This window comes from Chelmon rostratus, chromosome 11 (genome assembly GCF_017976325.1).
Source record: "Chelmon rostratus isolate fCheRos1 chromosome 11, fCheRos1.pri, whole genome shotgun sequence".
In the NCBI taxonomy this organism is placed as follows: domain Eukaryota; kingdom Metazoa; phylum Chordata; class Actinopteri; order Chaetodontiformes; family Chaetodontidae; genus Chelmon; species Chelmon rostratus.
Genome location: NC_055668.1, coordinates 14,881,787 through 14,904,303, shown reverse-complemented (window position 1 = coordinate 14,904,303; position 22,517 = coordinate 14,881,787). Strand labels below are relative to the sequence as shown.

General features: G+C 43.2%; 1 protein-coding gene across 2 annotated transcripts in view; it reads left to right on the top strand.

Moving 5' to 3' along the window:
• zcchc24 (zinc finger, CCHC domain containing 24) overlaps positions 1-22,517 on the top strand; it is a 34,461-nt gene that overhangs the window by 5,321 nt on the left and 6,623 nt on the right. For both annotated transcript variants that reach the window (XM_041948213.1, XM_041948214.1), the window contains exon 3: positions 21,508-21,672. In XM_041948213.1, coding sequence (XP_041804147.1) covers positions 21,508-21,672 — 165 coding nt within the window. The remainder of the gene's footprint in view (positions 1-21,507; positions 21,673-22,517) is intronic.

Below are 22,517 nucleotides of genomic sequence, written 5' to 3'. Positions count from 1 at the left end.
AAAATGCTTTGACTCGCTTTATGACATATGATGACTGGTCTCGAGAGGTCTGTAAAAGACCTGTGTACTGATGAAATATCTCCTGGACAGCACCAAACTGCAGTGTGTGGGAATTAGATCATCTATTGACAACTCCAATGGGAATTTTGGGTCGTACTATATCATGCAACATGTAACTTTTGCCTTCCTTTTTCCTTGAAGTAATGCTGTAGGTGACGATGTGAGCACTAATCAAATGATACGGATACTGAACACTGGTTCAGGTGTATATTAAGTAATACGTAATCTAATACGTCATCTAGTGTGTTTTTCTAAAACCACATGCTGTGTACATTTTAACTGGCCACCTTGACTGCGCCATTTTGAAATGAAAAAGGTTGAAATGTTGCTCTATTGAACAAACCCCTTTGGCAGAAGAAGCTGTGAAATCCCTCGTGCTATAGATGTAAGCATTCAGGCGTGGACCTCAAGATCACACTCAGCCGTCTTCTGGTTTATATTTCAGCTGTTCGTTAAACTGCCAACAGTAAGTCAAAAAGCAGCGAAGTCTCCAAACAGCCTCTGCACCTACACAGTTCAACACCATCTCAGTTATTTAGCTCTCCTCTGGGCTTTCCCCCCCCATAAATTTACCTTCCATTTGTGCTACATCACTTACACTATCGCCCGGTCACCTGTCATTGCATGCCTGGCCAAGGATTGCTCAGCCTTACTGAACCCTTACTGAAGACCCAAATAACAGATGTGACACACATCTTGCAATAGAAACATGAGTTTTTAATGGCACGAGTGTTCAACCCACCTATTAGCCAAGACTTGTGTCATTTTTCCAAACAATATTTTCTTGTCCTCCATTACTCTGTTTCACAAGGTGTAGTGATTAATTGCATGCCCGCAGAGTTTCTGGGATCCGCTTGCACTGCAGTGCATTTGAAGATGAATGTGTCCCTGCAAATACTTTGTCCTGTCCAGAGATGCTTTGCCAATGAAAACAGAGGCTCTTGCTTCACAGAGCGCCGATAAGTATGTCATCGTGGTCCAGCTTGGAGAATCACATTCTGAACATTTCATGTACAGTCTTCCTCTTTCACTTCACCTCAGCTTGTTTTATTGCGTTGTTATTTTATCACTGAGTTTCAGTCATGGTGCATTTATTCACATTTGTGTTTATTTTAATTGATAAGACCGTGATACTTTGTATTTAATGCTCATGCAAAAACCAAAAAATAGTAAATGGACTGATATTAACAAGTGTTAGCTAAAGCTTTATATAGCTTATTCTCCATTGTCATACAAAAAACACATTAATGAGCCCCATTGTTGCACTGTATGACATGTTCCTTCATTTTGATCAATGTGGGCACTGTGGGCCTTTCTGGCATGTATGAGAGTCAATCACAAACAGTCTTGTTGCTGTAAATACTCATTATAGCACCACATCTGTGCTAATCCACCACTGCAAATAGTCCCCAGCAAATGCATTATTTATACCTGTGTGAGTAACGTTTGTGCCTAGTTTTTTTCTGGAAATCACTCCAACGCTGTGACCTTGAGATTTACTCCAATAGTAACCAATGGGCTTGGGGCAGAGTGCCACAGACATGGTAGGCAAGTCAGAAAATACTGAGAGGCGGACTAATGTGTTTAATTTGTTGACGAAAAGAACCAGCCTAAGTCTTTAAATCGTCCTGCAACTACTTAACAGCTGCTTTTACTTTTTGCTATTCTTTTTCAGCCTCTATCCATCATGCAACAGTTCTGTGCACTAGGCTGTTGTCATTTGAGGCTTGAAAATAACTGTCATTCTTAGAATTAGGTATTTAACGAGGCTCAAATGTGCTAATTTTATGATTACTGCTGACTTAATCGTGTTTCTTTTTACAGCATACATTGGATATGTGATACATAATGCATCAAAAGATTCTATCATATGCTTTAAAGTCACTGAACTTGACCTATCCACAGGTGAAGGAGGTCAAGGACTTAGACAGTAAGTAATGGTTTGCCTCTCCTTTGCTTGGTCCTGAGAGAAGAAGAGTTCGGCCATTAAATAGTTGAGGTTACAGAAGTGTTTATGCAATACTTGAAATTTAAGACTTTTTTTGTTATAACATGTTAATATTGGAAACGCTCAGAGCAGACTTGTGGCTGTGCTGAGAGAATAATTTTTCAGGGAACTCTTGGTAGTTGAGTGAAAGCCACAGGCCTGGCAGCAGCTGCCCAGTGCTCCCTGTCATGGGGACAGAGGTGTTATGTAAACTGGCTTTTATTCGGAAAATGAGGTCGCTCCCCCAGTTATGAGCAGAATGCCCCTCGCTGCCACGCTTTGGCCCCCCTCCAAGATGTCTTCCACTTGCACTCATGATTTGGTTCTGTTCGCCAGACTAATCCTCTCGACAGTTGGCCCCCGTCCTTTGATTTGAGTGATCATAATAATGCATTCAGTGACATCTTCTTGCTCTGTCTCCCTGTAGAAAAATGAACTCATGGAAAATGTCTTTGCTGGAATGCAGGTTTGTGGGTATGTGGGGGTGGCTGCTGTTGTGTGTGTGCTGGTGTGTGTGCTTTACGTGTGTTTCTGAGCTACAGTGCACTCCTGAGTTACTGTGACCCATTCCTAGTTGTATTTCCCCGTTTCAGTCCTCCAGAGTTATAGTTTCCTGGCCATGTTGTTTTGTATTCTTCTCAGAAATTTCTGATATTTTGAAACTGGTAGAACACTTTCTTTTTTTTAATAGGATCCTTAAAGCCAAAAATAACTTGACACTACTTCTGCTTTCACCCTTTGCCTATTTCTGTTGCAGTGCAACAATCAAAGTTTAAGTCATACTCAGCTAATCTGGCTCATCCGGACAACCCCAACAACAACGACAACTGCCATTCAAATGTTGCTAAATCCAGATTGGAGGAAAGAGATGCGTGACATCACCTTTTTCTGAGTGAGTCCCGCCCACTTTGCATCAGTGAGAAAAATGCAGACAAAACAAAAAACTGCAGAAATCTCTCATGAAAATAACCAAAGGTGTTCAAACTTGTTCAAAATGTGAAACTTGTTGTTCATTTTATGCAGCTGATGGAGAAAATAAGTTCTCAGAGCCTTTTAAGCAACGGTCTGTCAGTTTTGGAAATATACTTTCCTTGTGTCATTTCTTGCCATGAGCTGTATGAGAAGATTTAATTGCTTATTAATTAATTTTTACAGATCAAACCAGTGAGTTATAACATTTTGATTGGTGAAGAAAGAGCCAGGCTAGCTGTTTCCCCTTGTTTCCAGTCTTATGCTAAGCTAAGCTAACCATCTGCTGCCTGTTGCCGCATATTTACCACAGACACGAGAGTGGCATCAAACTTCGTGCCTAACTCTCGGGAGGAAAGCGACTAAGCACGCTTCCCAAAATGTTGAACTTTTGCTTTTCACACTCTAGCAATGGAAAAACTTTTTATGCCTTATGTCATATTTTCATTGCGTGCACTGCATAAATACAGCTGAAAAAGCCGGCGATGGAGCACAGATTTGTATTCTTTGGCCAGCTGTGACACAAATGAAATGTATTATACATTAAGCCAGTGACTGCACTGGAATGTTCTGGATGTATCCATCTGTAAATAAAGAGCTCGGCAGATAGAAGAGAAGCATCACACGTATTGTGTTGATCAGAAACACATGGAGCTCATTGATCCACATACAAAGTGTTCTTTATTGCACCAGGACAACATGTCTTCTGTTCAGATAGTTATGGTGTCTGTTCAATGTGTGTATTACACTGGTGCATGTGAGTTGACGCAGAGGAAATGTGTCCCATGTGAGGCATATGCTGATAAGTTACCGTGCTCTGCTGAGTGAATAAGGATGAACTTCAAAAGGAGTACAATTGCTGATGTTTCCTCTCATCCCAGTCGCTGTCAGTCAGTCAAGCCTGAGATTTACTTAAGTACAAATTTGAGGTACTTTACTCGAGTATTTCCATTGTGCAACTTTATACTTCTACTCCACTACATCCCAGAGGTAAATATTGCCTTTTACTCCACTACATGGAGAGCTTCAGTTACTAGCTACTTTTCGGATTACAAGTTTTCATACCCTTCCCGTCCAGTGCAAACCACGTATCTCCCAATTTGAGTGTTTCTGATGAACTGAGGGATTAAGTGCTCCTTTCTGGGCAGAGAAAATTCTCCTGCTTCTTAAGCTAAATAAACTATTTAAAAGCCCTCTCGGATTCGCTGGGAAATGCATCGCCACGAAGCTGAAAACAGGGCTGTCTTTCTGAGCTCGTGAAAAGTGGACTGTTTGGAGACACATGGTTCTCACAGTACAGCGACGCCACAAGCATATGATGATTTTATAGAATTTGATGCATGGCTGTAGATTAAACTTGCCAACAATATATAAAGTAGTTAAAATTGGCTCAACCTGTAAACGTCTACAGCAGTAAAATTCAAGGGACCAATTTACTGCAGAATGAGTACTTTTATTTTGTTATTTTCAGTACATTTCAGTGATAATACTTACATACTTTTGCTTTGGTAAGGTTCAGAATGCAGGACTTTTTTCTTAAAGTGGAGTATTTAGGTTAGTACTTTTATTTAAATACAGGATGTGAATACTTGTTTCACTACTGCCTGTATCTCATCTGATCTGCATCTGTGACCATATGTCAATTACTGCGATGGACCTCACACCTCACGCGATGGTAATTTCAGCTGCAGTCTGTCCTTTGTGACAAATGGTCACCGTAATCTCCCATAACAGTGTCAACACAGAGACCTGCGGCGAGCTGTGAAGTAAGGGCCTCTTCACACCAGAGGCAAATCACACTCTGAGTAATGTGTGACTTGCCAAAATGTGTGCTTTTCCTTTGGCCGTGGTGATAAACTTAATGACTTGTCATTACTGCAGCCCACTTTGTCTACCACAACAGACACCGGTGGTTGTTGTTTTGACAAAACGTATTTGGTTATAAATCTTCCAGCGCTGACAGAGCAGTGATCCTTTTCCGAAGAGGCTGGATGTCGTGCTGGGATAATTGTGCAACCACTTTGTTTAAATGTTTCACTTTGTTGTCGTTGCAGGCGATGGCGGGATAATGCGTCAAATAGACATCGCAAGTTTATAATTTACTGTTGTTACATCTCTGCAGAGCACTGTCTGTGTGCTTTGCTCTTGGAAAACAAGTATTTTAGACCTGTGTGGGCACACCCAGTTTCCTGCTGTGTGTACACTCTTAATTGAATTGGCCTGTAGACGAGTTCCGCCTTTTCAGCACACACTTTCTCTAACTTTTCTCTATCAAATTCATTCCGAGGAAGATTTTAGGGCTAGTTGAATAAAATAAACAGCAATTTTCTTTTTCTTTAGGGCACAAATAGACTTAATTAAAACTGACTGATGATGCATCTAATTGAAATTTATTAAAAAGAAAATGCTTGAAGGGTACCGGCAGCACCATTATTTATTTTTTTTAATTTCCTATAAAAGTCCCAGGTGAATATTTGCTAAAGGAGCTTACCACAGGCTACCACATTCACATCTGGATGGTAGAGCGTTCCCTTGGTGCCATACTGCTTCAGTTGTAACAGTTAATCAGAAACAGTTAAAGTGCCTTGAGTGTGGGTGACTGAGGAAAAAGCTGTCATATTCACTTCACCCAGGTCATTTTAAAGCAACACTTCGGTTCATAACCTAGTCTGTAGCTTCCTGTAAAATCCACATTTTCCATTCGACAAAAACATTCCTGCATCTGAAGTCCAGCTTAATATTCCTGTGTGCAGCTTCTGTCCCGTACTCAGCCTCTGGCAAAGCATTTGTCGACTCTTGTGTTGGAAAAGTGCTGTCAAACTGTCTAAAACAGCTTGGTAGTCTTCTTTGATAGTCCACTGCTGATTATTCAACAGTTCAGCAGATTATGTGGGCTTAATGTAGCTGGAGATGTTAGCTGTCCCCTGGAGACTAATGTTCCCGGGAGGAGAAAGAACATAGATCCTACATGTGTCCTTCAGCTTTTCTAATCTCCATTGAACCAACCTCTTGCCTACACTGAAAGATATCTGTAGGGAAATCTTGTATTTACATTTTCCTCTGCCTCCACCAGCTGTTTTCTGTCGTCTTTGCTTCGCTCCCTCTCTCTCTTTACGCATCCCGCAGTTTGTTAACCCTGTCGATAAACAGTCTTTCAACACCGCAGTCACACTTCAACATTTGTCATGAGAGAATGCTTCACATTTTACCCCCATGATCCCTGTACGCCGGGGCCAGTTCTGACACGGCTGCAGTTATTCGCCGTGGCGGACAGGCAGGCACTTTGTCGCCGTCATTGCAAAGGGCGCTGCTGAGTTCATCCGTGTCAGACGCAGAGAAGGCAGGGGTTCGAAACCCTCAGAGGGCCGCAAGAGCCGAGAGACAGCGAGACAGCGAGACAGCGAAAGGGGAGTGAGGGCACTTCCCCTGAAAGGAAATCAAAGTTAAAAGAATGATAAAAGTGTGGTTTCCTGCCAGCTGGTTTGTGTTCTGTACAGAAATCCCACTCTTCCTCTCAGATTTTGCTGAGACAACAATCACACCACTTCCTGTTTTGGTAACCGTGACACCTCTAACCCCGTCTCTGGGAGGCGGTGCAGTGTTACATTAACCGCAGTCAGGTAAACTTATAGCTGATTCACTGCTGAAAGACAGTGGAGCGGCCATGGAGGCTGCGTCATCAGGAGAAAGCTGTTTGTACCATCTACTGACTGAGTGTCAGATTATCCTAACAGATACATTGAGCTTCTTTTAGGTGAAGCTAAGATGACAGTAAGACCATCAGTTGTCTCATCTCAAATGGATTTTGCACCTCCTATAATCTGATTAGTCCTTCCTTTCACTCTCAGACTGACGGTCTATTGTTTTGCTAGATGACTCTATTAGCGGAAAACAGTAGAAAGCAGCTTGGAGGCCGGTGACAATGCTACCTTGGTTACGTCTTACATCTTGCGCTTCAGTCTCTCTTTCAAACTCAATGCCGACTGAACGTTTCCACTCAAATCAGGAGAGGCTTTCTAACCTCGCCGTCTTGCCAGTGTTGCATTTTGCAAAGTATTCGGAACAAAATCGCTGTAGCACATTATCCATAGGCTGTAAAGAATGATGAATAATGTCCCTGGCTATTTACGCGGCAACGTCTGGAACATGAATATGCGTCAAAGCATTGCGTCAGAAAAAGGGCGAAAATTAGCGTGTCCACCTGGGTGTCATGGTTGATAAATTCCCGTGACTGCTGCACAGTCATTTGACCTGGGATTGATGCCGATTGTAACCCTTTCCCGTTGAAGACAAAAGCCAGATGTTAGCGGGGTTTTTGTCCAGTGTGAAAGGGGCGTATGAATCTTTTTTTCCCGTCACACCGCTGAGCCAGCACTGTAGGCTGGAGTTAATAAAAGAAAATAAACAATAATGTGTTTGGGGCAGTCGCTTGTCACATTATGTAAGCTCGTCTTTGCAGCGTGAGAGAAACCAGGTCACCGCTCATTTTGGGATCTAGTCTTGTTGTGTTCTACCTCTTTTATTTCCTTTATATCTTACAGCACATTGTTTCCATTGTACCTTTCCACTGAATGCCACCACCTCTATAGCCAACACATCTACAGTGCATCTGGATATTAGAAAACTGATCACACTAAGGAAGGGGCAGCAACAACACCAGCGGTCACACCGAGGACTTAGGAACTAGAACAGGATGGTTCGCCTTTCTCTGAGGGGGGAGGGAGGGATCATAGGGTCAAAGGTCAGATTTTCACTGCAGCATGATGTCCTGTTAGCACACCAGCGCTGGAGGGTTTTGTTAGCTCATAGTAAATGCTAATGTTCTCGAATGTAACTGGAAATCATCACACAGTATTCTCAGCCCCCACATATACTATATATGTCTATATATATATATGCATCATAAACAGTGTGCAAGATGCAGGTTTTCACTATTCCTTGTATTCTATGTGTGGATATGTTCATTTTTAGTGAAAGTTCCAGTTTACAAACTAAATAACTTTGCATTGTTTTTTAATTGATGCAACTTGAGATGCAAAGACTGGCTGATTAATTGTTTAGTTAATTGACAGAAAATTAATCTGCAACTATTTTGATAGTTGATTAATTGTTTCGGTCATTTTTCTAGCAAAAATGGCAAATTTTTGATGCTTCTGAAATGTGAATTTCCTGTTCCGACAGTAAATTGGACAGTGCATCTTTGGGTTTTGAGCCGTTAGACAAAATAAGACGTTTGAAGGTGTGAAATTGTGATTGGCACCTTCTTCACTGTGCGGTTATTCAGTTAATCAAAGAAATAATTGGCAGATTAATTGATAATGATAATGATGGTTCTGTTCATACCTTCATGAACCTGGGTTCAGATGATCTGACCAATTTGGATTTTGTTTCTTTCTCATGGCATTGTATAAAACATAGCCAAGCATCTTTTACAGCTGACAAGCGCAGCTAATTGGACTTTAATCTGATTAAACCACTTCACAGACTTCCAGACTTCACAGACTCTTTACATGAAGTGTTTACCTTATTTTCTACACGCTCATGGCCAACATGACCTCGCATCTCTCCACTTTGACTCATTGGTAAGCTCAGAAAGGTAAAGGGTGAGCAGGACTTCAGAATGGGCTGGAGTCCCAACACACCAGACCACCAGACTCACACGTCCACATCGGACCGGCAAGTTTCGTGCTTATCTCCCCGGGCCGATCGGTATGTGGCCGAACTAATTGCTCCATGTAGCAGCGCCGATTCTCGTCACATGCGAACCACAGAGATTCTTCCGTGATATGAGACAGACGGACGGAGAGGACGGACAACCAGACGGACAGGCAGGGACAGTGTGAGGCTGCGAGCGCTGGCACACAGGACTGGATTTGGTGTCAAGAGATCAGGGACTGACACTGCTGGCTTTGTGCTGTGCTTGAATGGGCACCTTAGGGTGAGACTGCGGTTCTGAATGGGCACCATTGGGGAAAGCCCAAGTGGTGGGAATGGAGGCTGGTAATTAAGGCAGCCATTGTATGTCTGTAGGATCTGTTAGACAGAGAGGTCAGGAAGGCAGGCCTGTATTGTTCCCCCAGCAGGGCCCTCACTGCATCACAGTGGTGCGTCAGACTCAAGTATGTTTGGATAGAGCCTTGGATCTTAAAGAGAGAGAAAAAAAAGAATTACAACAACAAACCACTCAGGCGGTCCTATATAGTGTGTTTGTCTATATGTCAACATATAGACTGTAGGGGCCTCTTGTGTGGTTTTGATTTTGCAAGTGTTTTTTTCTCTCTCTCTTTATGTTTAAGTGTCTTAAAGTCCTTCTCTGGCAGGATACCCGGGAATCAGCACTGTGTTAACCATAGATTAAGACTCCGTTGTGGTCAAGATGTGATGTCACAGCGGTGTGTGTACTTAGTAGACGTGCGCCCAAGTCAGCCCGACAGTACATCGTAGCAAGGGAAAGTTTTGTTCATTCGCACAAGTTCAAATCGAGCAAAGGGGCTAAAATTAACAGCAATGAACAGAGAGAGGAAGAACAGCTCACAAAGCGCTTATTCATCACTTTTGTTAAATAATATGAAACACTATTCACAATGTCAAAGCTGCAGTATATGTCAATTATGTAATAACAGAAACAGAAGTTCTAAAACAGAAGTTCAACCTCTTGAAACAAGATTTTAATCAAAGGGAAAATAAACTTGAGATCCCTCTATCTTATTGAAAATTGATCCTTGCATGTGAGATTTTTGGAATAGATGAAGGTTAAATGACTGTGTGGTTGATTGAATTTGAAAATAAGACATGAGATGGTCAGGACAGGATGAATATGAACATGGAATATGTAATATTAGACTTTTGTCTAAAGAGGGAAATAATTCTAGAGTAATAAAGGATACAGTATGAACTCAGGCTTGTTTGCTGAAACACATCAGCAGAAGAAATAAAGTGAGGCCTCTGCACTGACATTTTTTTGTGCTTTCTGAGTGCAGCTGTCCGAGTTCATAAGGTATGAACACTATGTTTGTCCAGAAAAAACATGCATTCTTTATTATACTATTAGATTTACTGACTTTCTTCCTGCCACAGACTTGTGTTCTCCCTAACTCAAGTCTACAGTTGTAATTGCAGGTCTTATTTTTTCACAAAACTCAGGCCGTGCGTCAGTAACCTGAAAATGTTGGTTTATGTACTGTGAAACATAACCTGCATTTCATTTCGAAGCTTTTTCTGTCCCTCCTCTCTTTCTGTGTGCTCTGCCCTGTAGTATGTCGGGAAGTTTCTGGCAGGGATGAGGGCTTGGGGGGAGGTGCACCATGGGAATGTTTTTACTGGGTGACCCCTGATCTTCCTTCCAGTCGCAGCAAAGGCTCTGAAGGCCTGTCTCTGCTCTAACACTCACTCAGTCAGGTTACCGAAGACAGAGACGGAGTGAGCAGAGAGTGTCCTGTAAACTGATAAGGCTTATCAGGGATGCTGGAGGCATGCAGACGGACGACCGTCCTCGCTGTGAAAAACAGATGACGCTACCCGTCAACATATTTTATTTTTGAGGAGTTATACAGAGAAAGAGCCTTTATAGCGAGAGCATTGAGAGGCCATATAGGGCCATAGGTCCAATATAGCACTGACACCAAGTGACACTGAGATTAGCAACACACGTGTACAGTCTATGCAGCAGAGTGACTTACAGAAATATACATAACACACACACACCCTCATAAACACATCCACCTACACGCACAAAACTCCAGGCATTACATGCAAACGTAGACAGCAGTAGTGTGACCATCCTGTGGCAGATGACAAGATGTTTTGTGCACCTCTATATGCTCCAGTCTGCCACCCAACCTGCTCTTGTCATTCACCAGCCTGGTAACCCAACGCTGCCGTGCAGCTGCACAGCTCGTTGGGCTTAGTGGGACCGGGGCTAAGTCCAAGGCTAGGAGAGGGCAGGGGGGAAATTCACACCCCCAGCCCCAGTTAGCGTTAGCCCTTAACGCCCTGTAAATATGGCGAGTGTAGGAGTACGGTAAAGTTGTCTTACGTCTGTGAAAAGAGGCGGCCTCCATATCAAGCTGCTGCGTTGGTGGAGGTGAGCTCCTGGGTTCAACCGGGACAGATTCCGCAAGTAAAGGCCCAATTGGCTCATACTTGAGTTTTCTATGAATGAAGCATGAAGAGAGGTTTCTGTCAAAAACATCAGCTTTTAAAACAAGAGCGCATTATCGGTATGAAGCAAAACACCCACATGCTCGACTCTCAGGGGCGCCCATCCGTCATCCAAGAACATGACACTGAGATCCGTGGCCGATTAGGGAAGCTGGGTTGTGGAAATCTAGGAATCTGGGAATAAGGTCTTGGCAAAGAGTGTGCTGGCATGGTGATACGCCTCTGCAGCTGTCTTGGATGTGCATGACGTGGGCCTGTTACTGAGGAGAAAAACTTTGACGTGCACACACATGCACATATGTATGGCTTGAACTGGGGCACTGGTCTGTGGGGGCAGGATCAATATTGAATTTTTTTTTTCCTTGAGATCATTGGGCAAAATCAAACATAAGGGTATTAATTGTCAGGACATTGACATCAGCTGCTCGCAACAACTCATAATACAAGACCTCCACCTCCAGTTTATCAAAACAAGCAGAAATTGCAGGTCACCGAGTTTCACTTGTAAGCAAAAACATCATTAAAGATGACTTAGCTGAGATTTCTTTTAATCTAAATCAACAGATCAGCAAATACTGGGCCAATTTCTTTTTCACGGTAATTGAATGCTGCATCGTACAACTGGAAAACGTTTTATGATCCTTCTGGTAAACTAAGACACAGGCTGAAAATCTGTTGTCAAAAGTCAAAACACATGGATGTTATTGGCTAGTAAAAAAATCTAATCTTATTCCACTGATAAAAAATGTTCCTTTGGGGTATTGCTGCCGTCTTGGGGGGAAGTTGACAATCTCGTGTTTTCCTTCTGCCGTACGTGTTTGTTTTTATCGCTGCAGAAGCGCAGCGATCCTGCCTGTATTTCTTTGCTGGTTGTTTTATTTGAAAGGGACAAATGCAAGCAGGATTGAAACCATAACAGTTTTATGATCCTGCACACTGTTCTTGTAAATACGCTTCGGCAGTTTCTCAGTGGGCATTGATGACATTTTAAAACACGAAATACCGTTTCTGGCACAGCCCCTCCAGTTATCTACATGACTGACAGCTGTGGGATGTTTTATCTTTGGAGCAGATGTCTTGATTTACCTTTTCCCTGTGTGATATCTCAGCATGTCAAGGAACAGACTAAACATAAGTGACCAGCACAGTTACCAGACTTCACTTGAATCTACTGTTTCGAGATCTTTGCAGACAGCATTTTGCGTGCGTGTTTGTTGTGGCACGATGTGGGTCTCTTCCAGTGGACGCACAGACACACACACACACACACACACACACACAGTGCACTTACTCTGCCAAGCAGAGGCCATTTCCTAGAATGAACTATTTTGGCGTCTCCATGGAGCTGGAAATGGACTTGTGGTTATTCTTTAAAACAGTTGGAGTGGTTGTCCTCTTGAAATCCTCCCCTCTGTATCACGGTGAGATAACAAACCCATTTATAAAGGCTTGTGATCACAGCGGTTAAACCCAGAAAGCCACAGGGGAAAAACTTGTAACCCTGAGCGTCGCTGTTCACTTCAAAATATTTAGCTTCAGCTTATTTTATAGACATTGCTGTCCACCTTATATAGACTGCACTGGTGATATTTGTTGCTCTGTTTCAGGTCCATGCAGCTTTGTGATCCCTTTAGGAAACACTGCCTGTTAAGATTGAGACTTTCAAATAGCTGTGGATTTGATTATATTCTAAGTTTGTTATGTTCCTTTCCACATAACACCTTGTTTTGCATGTCTCTGCCTGGATCCACCACTACTTTCTGCTGCTTCCCTCACATGTTCCACCTGAGAGGGAATAAATGCAGCAAAAGACTTTAGGAAAGCACAAATGCCTCATGGGTATATTTAGACCTGGAAACAACTGGGATGTGCTATTGTGAGTAAACCGCTTTTTATAGGGTAATGAAATGTCAAGCACATATGAATAGCTCAAATACAGAGCCTCTAGAATATGAGACCTTTTTTTAAGAATAGCACAGTGACCCACATTGGTGCAGAGCAGGTTCAGACGAGCGAGTCGCTGGCTAGTGATGGAAGGAGAAGTCATATGTAGTGAGTTCACATACCACTGGCTGACTAATATAATGTATCTTTGTCTGTGAGTCTATTTTATCAGCACATAAAGGCATTTGCACATTATGTACTGACAGTTTACATGTCAGAGTGTGTTTGAAGTGTATGTGCGTATACATGTTTTGCACCCGGTCAGGGGGAAGTGTTACAGATAGCGTGTCTCTGCTTGTCACTGCACTTACGCTGAAATAGATGACTGAGTAACCTGCACTTTTAAACAGCTTTAATAACTTTTTGGAAAAATGTGCACTGGCATTGTAGTTCAGTGTTAATCTAAAGAGAATTATGTTTTCAAGATAACATGCCAGATAATTCCTAGTCCAGTTTCTTAACTGTGAGAATTTGCAGCTTTTATTTGTCTTGTGTGAGACTAACTTGAAGGATTTTTGACTTTTGACAAGGCGTTTGATGCCGTCGGACTGGTCTTTAAGAAAGAAACGGACATCAATAAAACTACTGATTAATTGGTAGTGAAAACAAATGTTAGCTGCAGCCCTAATTCTTTGTACCAGGTGTGAGCTGCATGACTGTGCAGTGGTTTCAGGTCAAAAACCATTGCAGCTCATTCTGAAGATGGCACGGTGGAAGTGGTCATCTCAGTTTATTCCCTTGCTGTTATACGATGTGTGTCTGCGCGAGAAAAAGTTCGTATTAAAGTTACATCTATAGGATAAATGCATGCATGCACTCGTGTGCTTAGTGTTAGTGTGTGTACAAACCCAAGTGTGTATGATTGAGTTTATGTGCAGTACATGATTGTGTAATGGTGCGGTTTATATTTAGAGACAACTGTACAGGATAAGAAAGCTTATCTCAGCAGTTGTAGATGTGGAGTGGTGCAGCAATGGAAGGAGTATGAGGCCGTTACGAGCCCCAGTGATCTCCAGCGCTGTAGTTAATACGTGCAATATGTCACTGTTGCTTAGTTTGAAGCATTTAAATATATATGCAGCCTGATAGCTGCACATGTACTTTTTGTTGAGTTAAAGTGGGAATAATGTAAGTCTCATTATCGACTCTGGAAAATGAGTAATGCTGAAATGCGCGAGCAAAGTCAGACCACATCCATGTTCATATAATGGGCTTTCTCTCTGCTGCAACAGGTTGGAGACCCAACTGCAAAACCCCACTGCCCTCTGTGGTGTGTGTTTACAAGCATCATGGAGTTCGCTTAAGTGTGAGGTTCGGCGTCTCAAAGCTTCATGAACCACGTCTTGGACGTTCCAGCTGTACTGAAAAAGCCCAAACCACATGATTAATAGCTATATGGTTACTGAAACGCTATTAAGAAAAGTTCAGGAAATATTTCCCTGTCGTGTCGCAGCGAAGGATCAGGAATGATTGATGCTTTGATCTTTTTTGATGTTTCACAGAGGAGAGCCGGCTCTCAGGTCGAAACCACATCCAGGTTCCTGCTTCTCCCCCTTGTAGCATTCATCAGACCGCTAAGGCTAGCACGCTAACTGAAACCACATTAAAGCAATTAGAAGCCTTATCAGAAATGCTACAGTTAATGAGCAAACCAAACAAAAACTCCAAAAGACTCAAAGCTAACATTGTGGACTGAACCCCATCCGCCATATCTGTCAATCTATCTCTTTCTGAACTGCAGCCAAACCAAATACAGATCCTCAGATGAGGACACAAGAGCAGACACGGCTTTGTGCAGGGACCTGCTCACACACACACACACGGAAATGCAATACACACAGGTTTCGGGGCCGGTTTGGTGTTCTTGTGTTGCTCTCTGAGTGATGTCCTGGGGGATGCGGAGAGGCAGAGCGGGGCCTGAGCTCCTCCGCTGCTCCTTTGTTTACGTTGATGGTTTCCAGATGCTAGCTAGTGATCGGAGCGCTACGGAACGCTGGGGAGCAGCCCAGCAGTTTGGGGCTCGAGCCAGCAGGCCAGGATTAAGGCAGCTCTATCTGGGATACTTGAAAATCATGGCTTTGCTTTGTAATAACTTTGCAATTGTTTCCAAAGGCTGAGAGAGTTTGAGAAAAGCAGATTATGATCACTTTTGCACGAGGTGATCTTGAATATAAAAGTGCCACAAATCATTAATTGGGGCGACACATGCGATGCACAATGACGTCTTAGGTCATTAAGTGTAATTATTAGTCACAAAGTGTAGACTTGGACTGATTGCATCTGACTGTCATTAACATATTTGTTTTACTCAGTAATTTGATTGTATGTTTCTTTAAAGCGGCTCCAGCCTGTGGCAGCATGAGTACAGTGTCTGTCTCCTCTGCGCAGCCCCGTTCGGCGGAGATTGTTTTTATGAACTGAGGTGCATTGTGCTCGAGCGAGGGCAAATTTATCACTTAAACAGCACACCTGTTCCTCCCGTCACTTTCAGCCCCAGCCACTTTTCTTTACAGGCATTAGAAAGAGACAGCTGCACCAGCAAAGGAGCCGTCCAGAGAGAGAGAGAGAGGTGAGAAAGATGGCAGCGAAAAAGAGAGACGAAGAGAAAACAGTGGCTGTATTTAGAGCTTGTAGTGCATGGTGGGATTGATAAATAGTCCCCATAATGCACCTGGCTGAGGTTCTGGCATGGGTTTGGGGCTGTTTAGTCCAGCAGCGGAAACGGCCAATAAAAAAATGCTTGTTCTGTGTGCAGTGAGACACAGCTGAGGTGGTGACAGTGTCATTCTTGTGAGAGACTTGAAGCAGTGGCCATCTGCACGCCCTCACTTGGCCCTCAGTTCTGACTAACAGGCTGAGCACTGCATCCTCAGATCTTTATTCTTTAGCCGCTGTTATGTCAGATAACCCGGGCAGTGACGGCCAAGGATACGACGATTTAACAGAGAAACTGTTAGAAACAAAACACACGACTCCTCCTGAACGAGCAGGATCAAAGAGTGCTTTTTTGTTTTCTTTCTTTTTTCCTCTAGGTGCCATGTGGATAGGAGTACCACATAGGGTAACCCAATGTGTGAAAGTATGTGACTTTTTTTGCATATTATTCATGTTTCACATCTGAGTCGCCTTTTGATGTGGTCAACTCAAACCAAACTGTGCACCGAGACTTGTTGTGCAAGTATTATTTGCCCCGAATGACCCGTGGAACGTTTCTTCTTCTTCTAGTGTGGTCTAACAAACAACCTCGGGCCATTCCTTTTACAGTGTATTTCTCTTTGCTGAATGGGAGGCTTATGCTGTGACTCACTGACCTGTCTGGGTGTCTCTGCGATCATGTAACTCCACAGTGCAGCAATGGGAACATCAAATCACGCCGAAGAATCTCACATCATCATAAAGAACATCGAGTCTGTGCACTCATCATTTCTCTTTTCGGATGTTTAGGTTTGTTGCAGACATTCAAAGGCTCTGCATTATTCATATATGGCTGAGCTGCATTTACCGACAAAGACCCTGCCGGGCCAGAAAAGTGGTTGCATACAATTACTACCAACCATTTTTCAAAGCCTCAAAGTTGTTTTACCCACCAAATCCCTTGTTTTCTCACAGAGGCAGACAAACCGCTGAATGGCATGTGACATTTGCATTTAAGAAAAAAAACAAAAACCCAATCTTCACTGTCAGTGCTGTCTCCTCAGATTTGTTTGTCTGTGGACTGACTGTGGAGCCCATATCAACTGTAGGTAGATGTCTCCTCTAATATGTTGAGAAAGTCAGAAATCCCACATCCACAACCTTGAAAGCAGCGGTCTCTCAGAATGACTCCTCTTAGGTTTGGCTTGGAAGGGACGTCTAATATTAAAACCAAGGATAACCTATCCTGTTGCTGGAGACGGAGGATTAAGGGTTCAGGTTTTTGGGGCGAGCCTCTGAGAGCGCACAGTCTGGTGTCTGTCCACTGGTCATTACTCTTAGTCTGGAATGTAAGATCAACACAAATGCAAGATCACCTTTAGGCCCCAGACAGTGGTCTGGACCACATTTTCCCAGTGGTCAGTAATAGACATCTTTTTACAGCTTACACTGGAGCAGGATTTCAAGATGGTTTTGTGGCAAAATGATATTCAAACTGCAGTTTCAGTCACATGCCCGGCCTGCATACCTTTTAATCAATTTCACGGTATTAGCTGAATTACCCTGAAATTTAAAGACGTCGCAGTGGGTGTCGCCTGGACCAGGATCGCTCGCTTAAACGCACCTCGTCAACTCCGGTAATCTACCTGCAATAGTGCACATGCTTCAAATTCCTAATAGCGCTCTGTTTGTACAACATATGTGTCATTAAAACTGCCCCCCCCCCCCGGAGAATCGCATTCCTCCACATGATGAGTCCAATCCACTGTAGTTGTGGCCAGAGCTACAGCGGTTAGTTAACGCTGTTTTATCCCCCACCTCTCTCCCGCTCTCTCCCATTCTCTGAAATGTATGGCCTAATTGAAAGCAGAGCCGCGATTTTACGACGGCTCTCAGTGTTTCTCGTGTTCTGCCCCTATGGAGGCCATCTGCTTTGGATTTAGATTTCCTCCGTCTTCTCTCCCTTTCTCTCAGCTTCTCCTTGCCTTTCTCCACCCTCTGGAGAGGGGCTGATCGGAGGGTCTCTCCACAGTTGGCTCGGGTGACTGTGAGGCTTGTGGTATTTGGCCTTTTTTCTTTTTCGCCTTGTGTTTGTGTGATTCTAGAGCAGCGGGCTCTGAGACCTCCCTTCGTTACAGAATCCTCAGGGAGCAGGAGGCGTTAATTCCTTCCCAGTCTTAATGAGCTTTCTCCTGTTCCTGTTCATCATGTTCTCTCGCATCTCATTTTTGTCTCCCTTTTTGTTTTACTGTCTCTTGCACAGCTCTGTTTATTCCATTTAATGCAGTTTGTGAGCTCATTAATCCTGCGATATAAGCCAAAGAATGATCTGTGTCCTTGTTGCCGGGCTAAACTCTTGAGTGGGAGTAGTGCAGGAAACCGTATGCCGAGACTTTCCAGTTGCGTCTCAAGAGTGTATGAAAACCTGTGGATGTGGAATTTGTTGAGAGTGTGTGTGTGTGTGTGTGTGTGTGTGTGTCAGTGTGAAAAAGGACAAGAGGAGAGGGAGAAGCTTTGTGTGTGGCCATGTTTTGTGTAGAGATTGCATCAGAGAATGTGTGTATCACATGTGTGTATATGCTTCATTTAACAGTTCACTGACCCGTAGTGTGTGTGCATGTGTTTGTGATATGATGAGTCCCTACTGTGATCTGGACCAAAGGAGGATGTGGCCAACTATTTGTGGTTATGGAGCTACATTGTCTTCATTATGGACACTGTCCTGGATATACACACACACACACACACAGACCCTTATCTCATCACACGGGGCTTTAGCCTTGGGGACATAAACAAACATTGACTCGACGCAAGCCGGCATAGTCAAAGTGATATGACAAACACCCCTCGCCATCTCCGGGCACGCCATCAACCAACTCGCTGTTTTAAAGCTTTGCTTCCACTTTGTGGACACCTAAAACGCTCTAAATGGCTCGGATTTGTCCATTTAGCTCACGAGGTTCAATGGCTTTATTTGTCGAGGGCAAAGCAAAGCAAAACACATCCTCCTGTGCAGGCTCATCTCCAGAGTGTTTTGTGGTGTGATGACGCAGTTCCTTTAAATTAGTCATTGTGCTGTGTGTATTGTGAATGGTTTGTAAATGTTGCTCTAAAGGCAGCAAAGCGTGGTTATTTTCCTGGAAATCAAGCCGAACTAAAACATTTACTCAGTCATCCCAGTGTTTACAGCTGAGGGTTGTGATTTGTAATCCATTGCACCAATGTAAATGGAAAAGTAGGCCCTGTATGTCTGTATGTGAAGAAACCCAAAGCCCCCTTCATTAACTGCTGCCGTATTTCTGAGCCTGCCTCTGCCGGCAGTGGTGGCACAACAGTCCAGATGTTGTTGTGACATTCGTTCCCACGTGTTTGGGTGTCCTTCGGAATGTGCAATACCAACTGCGGTTGTAAAGTTTATGACTTCAGAACCAAAACTCGCCCTTCATCTTAAGACCTCCATGAGAGGCAACGTGTTGCAATGGCCTGACCACAATGTGAGTATAATACTCAGATTTATAAGTCCAAACGGCCAATTAACGTCTCGGCTACTTTAGGCAGAGGCAGAAAAATGGGTTCATTCAAAGCATTTTTTTTTTATCAATAATGTATCAACTGCATCATTGTCATGTTGTTCAGAAGCAGAGTAGTAAATGCATTTATAGTCTATAGGGATGCAACTAATGATAATTTGACTGAATCTGCTGATTATTTTTTGATTATATTGAAATTGCCAACCATCACACCTAAACCCATTCAGTTTACCATCATCAGAAGGCGAAGAAAGGCTTCAAATCCTCTGATTGGGAAGATGGAACCAGTGAATGTTTGACATTTTCCTTAAAAGTGACTGAAATGATCAATTATCAAAATAGTTACTGATTAATTGTCGACAGTTTTTCAACTAATTGATTAATCACCTGATCCTTTCAGCCCTACATTTACATACATTTACATATATATATTTCCTGTACTTAAACAATGCGTTAACCTCCTGGGGCCGCAACTGACAAACCTAATCATTAACTTTGCATCTACTTTTTCGTCTGGATTAGAGAGAGAATCCATGAGTGCGTTTGGAGCATCTTCAAATTGATTGCAAAGGGGAGTTGCATCGAATCTGAAAGCAATCAGCTGCAGACGGAGCGTGACGTGCAGCCAAAGGCCAAGGCCAGACCCTGGAAACAGCATGGAGTGGGAGAGGAATGGTCATGAGGAGGATGAGTGCTGTTTCTGTCCTGCTGAGTCCTGGCTGCAGGATCAGGGGGAGATTTTTTACATTCGAACAAACAGCTGTAATGGGAAATTTGACTATGTACAAATTTCCAAATGAGTAACCAGGGTTAAGGTTGGACTTCCTGGGTAGTACACCTGGCGCTGTCATCATAGTTTATTATTTTTAAGCTTCAGAATAGATTTGTTTTATTAGATAAAATAGGGGTTCGTCTCACTGCAGCTGAAACCTAGAAAACGCTGTATTTTGGTGTTTTAGGCAGCCTGTTTGTAGTTGCATCATATTAATTAGATCATTTGTGGGCGAGCATCCAAATACAATGTTGCCGTGGCATTGTCTTTGAAATTGCCCGCTGATTGCGTCAAGACAACCCCGTCACTCTGCATAGCCTGGTGTGCTGCGGGCCAGCAGAAGTCACATTTTCCAGCCTGCATGCTGTCGCAGTGGGAGATGTGAAGCTGACAGTGGGGTTGAGGTCATCTGTTGAGGGGCCAGATTGAAGCACAGCCGCTCATACTTAGAGTTGGCTCGCTGGTGCTGATGCAAAGTGCTGACGTCTATTAGGGCAGCGCCAGATGCTGCTGATTAAAGTCCCTATTACTCACACAGGGGCTGGGACAGGGATACAGATTGGACCCCTCCTCTCACTGTCACCGCCCCGTACCCCCTACATCCACCCTGCCTTTCGTAACCCTCTGGAAAGCTGCCATCAGTTGCATGCTGTGCATTAAGACGACTTCTTTCTGCCATGTCGTATTTGCATCTGCACATGAAGGCATTTTTAAAGTTTGAGATAAAATGCAATTTAAAACGTTTATCTTCCAAATGGAAGGATTTTGTTTTCCAGAATACCCACTCTTAGGCTGACAGTGACTGTCACTGGGCAAGTTCCGGGTTGCTTTTTCTCTCTTTTTTTTTTTTTTTTTTTTTGATGATGGAGCTTCAAATTGATAATGACAAGGTTTGACAAACTTATAATCAGTGTACATTTGGGTTTCTTTTGGCAGGATGGAGAACGGTTTGTGATTTATCCTTTTGATGACATCAGTGGTGCGTTTGTTTGTGACATGCTTTTAAGGGAAAAATGAGTCTTTTCCCCCAAAACTGTTATAGTGGCCTAAATAAAGTTGCCAACATGAAGTCATTGGAGCGGCTCCTCCCAAAAATATTGCCCTCAGGCTAGTGTTTTTTCATGGCTGACTGACTGTTCGTAATCATCTCCCTCATGAGAATCAGAGGAGTAATTTAACACAGCTGTAATGGAAGTAAATGCCAATTACACAAGCACACATTGTGCCAAAATTGTGCGTAGGAGTGTGCTGTATGATATGTTGGATATATTAGCATGCCAAGCAAAGACACACCCTGCTGTCAGAGCTCATCATCCATTACTGTCCAGCTACACGCAAGAGCTACTCTCAAAAATGTTAGTCCGAACTCTCAGCACAACACTTTCAGCATTCCTCGAGGATTATTTATTTGGTCAAGTATGTCGAAGGAATAATTTTCCCCCTCTTCACAGGCCAGACCCAAAGGTGAAGGGCTGACACCCTACCAGGGGAAGAAGAGGTGCTTTGGAGAGTACAAGTGCCCAAAGTGTAAGAGGAAGTGGATGAGTGGCAACTCCTGGGCCAACATGGGACAAGAATGCATCAAATGCCACATCAACGTGTATCCACACAAACAGGTACTTCAACTCACATTCCCTTTCCTGGCCATTTGTAGTCATGTCTTAAAGGAAAAAAGAAACATTACTCATGCACTTTAAGTGGTAGATTGAACCGTCTCAACCAAAGTTAACAGAGTCCAGACTCGGGTTTGCATGGCTGCGTATTGTCTTGAGGATATTCCAGATGGCCTCATTTAAATAAAATGAAACTCTTACCACTAACAATAGCTTTTGCCCCTTGGTAATAAACCAGCACTGAACAAACTAATTACATTTCCTGACTGATAAAAGTTTGGGATTATTTACTGAATGTCATCAAATCTTAAAACAAATATTTCTTTATTAATGGCTCACAGACACAAACTAACTCCGGGGTTACTGAGGCTTACAGCTGCAGAAAATTCCTCAACATGTAATAATACGAAAAAGTGAAATCACATTAACCGAGATGCTGCGGAGTGTTTTTCCGAGCGGCAAACACTCAGAGGGAATTAACGCGCTGGTGAGCTGCCTGTTCTTCTTAACCTCCACCGTTTTCCTCACAGTCTGTCGAATAAAGAGACGGATCGCCCGAGACGGAGCCCGCTCTGTTCAGCTAGAGATATATTCACCCTCGACACTTCATCTTTTAATATTTATGCTTTTCCACATTCCTCCAATTCCACTTCCTGAAATAAAATTCGGATTACTGCTTGAGGCCCTGTTCGTTCTCTGAATGCCACCGCTGACCATGCTCCGCTCTGTTAGCACAAAGCGAAGCAGGAAAGGCACGCAGCTTGGCGAATTTACCCCAAATTTCTGACAAGGAGGCGAAACATTGAGTTAATGCAGCGTTTATTCCAAATCTTTCATTATTTTCATTG